At 44.9% G+C, this 6,795-nt stretch overlaps 1 protein-coding gene across 1 annotated transcript in view; it reads right to left on the reverse strand.

The window, feature by feature from the left end:
* The window catches only part of LOC112971645, a 90,347-nt gene that overhangs the window by 47,677 nt on the left and 35,875 nt on the right, over positions 1-6,795 (reverse strand). Inside the window, exons 39-47 of the mRNA XM_026077246.1 lie at positions 6,328-6,530; positions 4,776-4,967; positions 4,428-4,524; positions 3,667-3,752; positions 3,020-3,214; positions 2,040-2,126; positions 1,395-1,421; positions 667-760; positions 347-457 (exon numbers count right to left, since the gene is read on the reverse strand). Coding sequence (XP_025933031.1) covers positions 347-457; positions 667-760; positions 1,395-1,421; positions 2,040-2,126; positions 3,020-3,214; positions 3,667-3,752; positions 4,428-4,524; positions 4,776-4,967; positions 6,328-6,530 — 1,092 coding nt within the window. The remainder of the gene's footprint in view (positions 1-346; positions 458-666; positions 761-1,394; positions 1,422-2,039; positions 2,127-3,019; positions 3,215-3,666; positions 3,753-4,427; positions 4,525-4,775; positions 4,968-6,327; positions 6,531-6,795) is intronic.

Here is a 6,795-nt window from a genome sequence, read left to right on the forward strand (position 1 = left end):
GCTTTGGGGCACCAAGGCACCTTCCTATTAGATCAGCAGGTGCACACCAGCTTTGGGGCACCAAAGCACCTTCCTATTAGATCAGCAGGTGCACAGCAGCTTTGGGGCACCAAAGCACCTTCCTGAGGTCTACCTTCCCCCCCAGCTCTGATTCCTAGATGCCACCTCCAACAAATGCACCAGCTGCGCTCCCCGGGCTTAATGCAATGAAACCCTCAGGAGCAGATGTCACCGCATGCCTCCTGCTTCAGCGCTCTCCTGGCACTGCCTTCTGCAACGCACGTGCAGCAACAAACGCTTTAAGTGATGCCACGGCCTCCCCACCTCTCCGAACAAGCAAACCTACCAGAAAAAGTCATGCCATGGCCCAGGCTGCTTTTCATTATCTGTTACTGCTTGACTCATCTGCAGATCCATTCTCTTAATTTCATGCTTTGGGGAACCTGTATCATAAGAACTGAAGAGAGAGAAAGGAAAGAAGAAAATTTATAGAATAAAACAAAATGTAACACAAAGATAATACTAAACCACACAAACATACACCTACTGTAAATTTCTATCACTCGAAGCTTAAGAGGAAACACCTCATTTTGTACTATCAGACTGACAGTAGCAAAAAGCTGAAAATGCCTGAAGAATTATGAAGACTAACTTAGGCTCACTTACCATTTTTTCTTTTTTTTCTTCCACCTCATGACGACCCAAACTAGAAGTATACAGACTCCTTGGGAAGCAAACAAGCAAAAAGCAAGCAGCAAATCTGGTGAGCAATTTAAGTGAAATATAACAGTTTGATAAAAGACTGACAGTAAAATTCACTGCTCGGGGGCTGACCATCACCACTGAGAGGTTCCTGCGCCCCCACCCCGGTCAGAATAACGCGAAAACCCCTCTTATCTCCCTGGACAAAGACCACAGGAAATCACTATTAAAGGGTGTTTTTCACGCTGATGTTCTTAAACGCATGATTCTGATTTATTCAGTGCTTTTACAGACAGCCTCCTGTTTGCTTTGTATTTTAACATACTCATCCTTTTTGGTATTCACTCTTTTTTGCAACGAGGATGTTCCAGGCTTCACTAATCTCTCATCTTTCAAAACTTGCCAAGCCCTTTTAAAGGAACTTTCTTAATCACAGAGTGACAGGATGTACAACATTCGGTGTGGCTTGTTTCATTTCTTCCTCAACTGACATAACGTTTTATACTGAGACATCTGCAGTTGTTTGCAATGCTGTTTCATTATCCAGCAGAGAAACGCACACATCCTGACCAGAGACACGAGTTTAAAACTAGGAGTTTTAAAAAGAAGAAAACACAGTAGTGACCCCAGATAGTAAACTACAATAACAGCTTTGGGTTAGAAAAGTATATTCTCAAATTTAAATAACTTACCAATGCAACTAGGGACAAGGATAAATGCTAGAGAACAAAATGAAGGAATTGAGATTAAAATAATGGAGTCAATTTAGTGCCGATAAGTAATAAAGAATAACCAAAAAAGAATGAATAAACCAATAAAGATAACCAATAAAGAATAAAGAACGTTCCTTAATCTATGCCCACAGAACAATATTATTCAAACCCAGATAACCATAATACTCCTGAGAAGACAAAACATTACTAAACAGTTTGTCATTAATTACTAACATCTCATTACGCTCTTCTTGAGTCCCTCACCCCACCTTTCTCCACCGACAGAGCTGAGGTCAACAGCTCCAAGCTACCTCTGCCCTCGGCAATATCCAAATACAGCCGAGATAATGTCAGTGGTTTCGGCCGAGATGCTGGGCCGTAGGGAGGGAGATTCACGAGTCAGGAAGGCTCGTGCCTTCCTGGGAGCAGAGAGAAAAGGGCATTAGGCCAGTAAGGAGGCCTGTAAAAATCCCTCATAAACTGGAAGATGGACCCACCAACGGAAATGAGGAAGGCACAATGAGAGCAAGAAAACCAAGAGCACACGGAGGCACAGGTGCCCAACTAGGTGAAATTATAACAGTCAAAATGCCCCGAGGAGGAAAGCATTTCCTGAACTCTCACCAAAGATATGATGATTCTCTCCTCCTTCGTCTTCTAAGAGTTTAGTTGGGTTTGTCACTGCCATAGTGTCAGCTATCGAGAAAAAAGCTAAAAGAAAGAGCAGTTAAAACGTATATATTATATAATTCACCATGTATATATAATGTATATAATACTCCACTGAGGAGTAAATGCAGTGGGCATGTGGCCTCTGATCTGTGGTAATGGTGGTCTGAGGATCTGGAAACGCACCAACAGTACATGCTGCTGGCCAAGGAAGATTTGTGGTCTGTTCCTCAAGACGTGCCCAAGAACGTCGTCTCAAAGAACTCACACATTTTGTCACTTCTCTGCTGACATGGGAAGAGGCCCACGTTTGCAAAGGACAAAGCTATAGACCGTCAGCAAGATCACTGCCAAGTATCCCAGAAAAGCTCACAAGATCCAGGCACGACTCTGACTACTGCATCCTTTACCAAAGACCTCAGACTTTAATTTTTTCTTTCTAAGGACTCAAGCATTTCTCTGATTTATATGAGAGCTGTAAAAGAGGCAAAAAGGAACCTCTTGGTGGCACTAAAAGTCTTATGGGTAGGCAGGCGTCTACAGTCCCTTTTGGTTTTACTCCCCAGTTGCTGCCGGACATTAAATATAAAACCATCCTGAGCTTTAGCCCACCTTCTTTCAGCTAATGACACATTTCAAACATTCTTTTAAATAAAACGTTGTCTGTCCCTCTTGAAGGGAAAAATACAAAACTGTGCACGATTGTACTCAGGTTGTTCTTCAACAGAACTTGGCATACTGTCTTCCCTCAAAGCCCAAGACTTTCTAACAAACTTTCTTGCACGTAGATATTGCCCTCCTGGAAACAAGCCCCGGGGGAATTCGTGCCCAGAGAGTAGACCTCCCCTTTCCAAGAGGTGCGAATGTGAGCTAACTAACTGCATGGCAAGAAAAACTACTCCAGAACGAGAGGAAGATTCTCCAGCACTGCTCACCTCTGCATTCAGGAGGAAGCCCGCTCCAGACCCCATGGATCTTATTTTCAACTGTACAACGAAGAGTTTCATCTCCAATAAGTTGGAGACCAGGGTCACACGTGTAAGTCACAACTGAGTTGTACGTGAACTCCTCCATACTGCTGCCGTTGTGCTTCCCATTGGGAATAGCTGGAGGCGGAGCACAGGCAATAGCTGAGGGGAAAAAGGATAGGAAAGCATTCACTGAACTACACCAAAACCATCTTCCGCATGCCTTGAAAAGAGGAAAATACAGGGGCCATTCGAGGTGCGGGCCCACATTGCCTCTGTGTCTCAGAAGCAGCAGGCTGAAATCCGAGTACTGGCTGCGCTCTCTGCGTACAGTTATTTTTAGGGGTCTCCCTGCCCGCTCTGTTGCAGACACATGAGACAGTGGCAGCAAGACAGCCTGCAGGGACAGCAAGGCCACTGGGTTGCTTGTTTATTTTAGATTTTCCCATTTCAGAAGGCACCAGCAATCCTACAGACTAATCCCTATTTTCATCATATCAGGTGTCTCCTTTCCACTATTACTTACCTGACTTAATTTGGAAAAATCAACACAAAGTTGAGTATTTCTGAGTTAAAATATTCAGTATTTCCAGGCAAACAYCAACCTCACTTACCCTGGCAAGCTGGAAGTTTACTCCAGGCAACATCGTTTCCCCTTAGCAAACAGTGGATGAAGGGTGACCCTGCTGCTAGCTTGTACCTACAGGCACAAAAGGCACATCCAAAATCAGTTTTTTGTCGCCAGTCAAGAAGACGTTGCCCCAGAGACGTGCTAAGGACTGGTCAGACAGGGTCCCTTGTCCTCTGTGTCGTGCCCAAGCGATCCTGGCCAGGCGACCTGGGCGCGCACCTCTTGGCGCCCGTGAGTGTGCAGGTGTGAGTGAAAGAAATCTGAGACAACGAGTGAGAGTGAGTTAAACCAGGTTTGTCTAAAGCAAATATCACCTTCCTCTTCCATAAGGTCTCGCACTGAGTTTTGTTATACTCACCTCCTACACACTAAACTAAACTTTGGCCAGATGTTTGCATTAAGCTTTTGTATGGACAGATGCAGCATTTTCCATTCCTCTGAAGAGCAGAAATTGCCTTCAAAACCGATGGAAATTACAAATCATTCACACGCTAGAGTGGCATTTTCTGTTAGAGGACTGATCAAGATGTAGCAAGTACAACGGTACCAGAGGTTCAACAGGAGAGATCACGATCCTCACTTCTCAGCAGCCCTTCCCTCCCTCTGCTCTGGACTTCTGGCAACTGCTCTCAGTGGCGTTTTATTCCCCAGTTAGATCTGTTTTTCTGTTTTTAAGGTCCCAGCACTGGCTAGCAGTTCTGAGCTAAGCTATGAATCAACATGGGCAGTTTGCTTCATACTCACCCATCATCACAAATTACATTTGCTCTTGCACCAAACAGATGATCTGTTTTAACAACTTTGCCATGTTCCGGATTTGCTGGAATGCCACAAGATTTCTCTAAAAAAAGTAAGATCAGCCTTAGGACAACATTACAAGGATGGGGAAGAAAACAACCGAAATACTTTGCATGAGATTATGGCAATGTCAAACCAGATATCTGATGACTTCAGACCAGATGATATTTCATGCTAACCATCATTAGAAAAAGCAATCCTAAAATACAAAACCGATGCGGAACCCAAAACACAGTCCTAAGGATTCAGCTGTGGATGGTTACTGGAGAAGAGAAGCGACCTGAAGACACTCACTTTGACATAACTCAGGAACTTCTGACCATGTTAAATTTTCAAGACAAGTGCTGGTGAGGGGCCTTTCAGTGGCTTTCTCATAGCCTGGGCGACAAATATAATTCACAGTGATCCCAACAGCATAAAAGTTCTTGGTTTCATCTTCTTCTGATACTTTAGCAAAACTTAGACGTAGTGGGCTAGAACAGCTACCTAGCAACAATAAAGACAATCAAAATGTACAGTTATAAGGCAAAAATAACAGTATTTTGCACTCTACTATACGTAAATGTAAATATATGTGATAGTGCACATCCACACAGCAAAGCAACATGAATAAAGGGTTTCAGATCAAAACACCTTCCCTCCCAGGCTAGTAACTGAGGAACTAGGAGCATCAGCTGGGTTGACAGTGGCTGATATTTACACTTTGGTCCCAGCAAAATTAACTGAGGGTTGCAGGACAGCTCAAAACACAKCAAACGGCACAAATTAGGTAATGAGAGAGAAAAGGAAGCAGTGAAGAAACGAGGGAAAGAAAAAGGGCACACAGGATGGGAGGAGAGCGATCTCCCTCCTCCCCACCAGCTCCAGACTAACCCAGCCCCGTTTCCCCACCGACCTCTCCCGTTTTGTGGCACCAACATATTGCCCAGCGCACCCAGCCCCTCCTGCCTTCCCCCAGCAGTCTCAGAAGAGCCTCTCCACCGTCTTTTCTTTCCCCTGTGTGACCAGTTAGGGTTAGAATTAGGGTTAGGAAACAAAAAAATCACTGTTTTGCATTAGGCAGGCAATATACCAAAAAAACACAACTTTGTGTATGACAGAGGTCTGCTTCTGTGTAACGCAAGAATAAATTTAAAATATGTATATGCTCATGCTTTAATAAACTTTGTATGCTTCCTCACACCACTTCCAGCTTGCTAAAACTCACTCTAACTCTATCCAATACAACTGGGGTTTAAATTGCAATTAAATTTTGGCACATATAACCAAAGATACGTTTTTCCTCATCAAGCTTCCCTTAAATTACTGATACCATAAATATCTTTTTCTTTAAGAAGGTACTTGATAATCTATATTATTTTTAAATGCTCCTAGACAGCTACTTAACATAAAAACATTTTAAATGCTGACGTTTGCTGCCTTGAAATTGTTGACAACAGCAGTGTTTCTCCTGCTTGCCCATTCTGCTGATGAAGTGTTTGATTTGGGAAAGCGCAGTCAGTTCTCACCGCAGAGGTCTGCAAGTCTCCAGGGCCAAACTTTCCCACTTACTTAACTCTAAATCCTTCGAATTCAGCCCTCAGCTGTGCAAGCTCTTCTTCTTCTCTACTCTTCTTCCTCTCTGTCCTGCATTGCCCCAGGCTATTTATTTGTTTTTATTAACACACAGGTGCCTCCCCAMGGACTCAACGGGCTAAACAGAGTTAGGAAGAAGGGACACGGACAGAGTCTCTGATAAGCGACTTGATCACCCGCCCTTCCCGAGGCGAGAAAGCCTTGCGGCAGCAATTGCTAGAGCAGTTCAACTTTTTACCTCTGCTTGTTTCAGAGAAAGTCAAATACTTACGACCGCAGAATTCGAGGAGGTTGGACCACTGGGAGCTCTCAAGGCACTCTACCGTATCTGACATTCTGGGGAGTTTAGCAAAGCCTTGAAGGCATCTGTATGTTACTTTGGAGCCAACATCGAAGCTTCCCTTATGCTTATTTTCCTCTGGGGGCTCYGCGTGGATTAACTTTGGCAACGGCCCACAGGCACCTAAAGTAGAATAAAAACGGATTCAGCGGGACTTCTGCTGCCTTTGTTAACTACCTGGGCACAGCGTGAATACACACGCAGAGCACCGCGCTGCACACACTGCACAGCACACAGCACTGCACGCACAGCACAGCACACGGCACTGCACACACTGCACAGCGCAGCCGCCCGGGGAGCCCACCGCACGCAGCCGCGCAGAGCACAAACACGCACCCCGCACGCCCCCAGCCCTGCCCGCCCCAAACCCCCGGGGCCCGGAACCGCCCGGGGCCCGGT

The sequence above is a fragment of the Apteryx rowi genome, unplaced genomic scaffold (assembly GCF_003343035.1).
Source record: "Apteryx rowi isolate R43461 unplaced genomic scaffold, aptRow1 scaffold_45, whole genome shotgun sequence".
Lineage (NCBI taxonomy): Eukaryota > Metazoa > Chordata > Aves > Apterygiformes > Apterygidae > Apteryx > Apteryx rowi.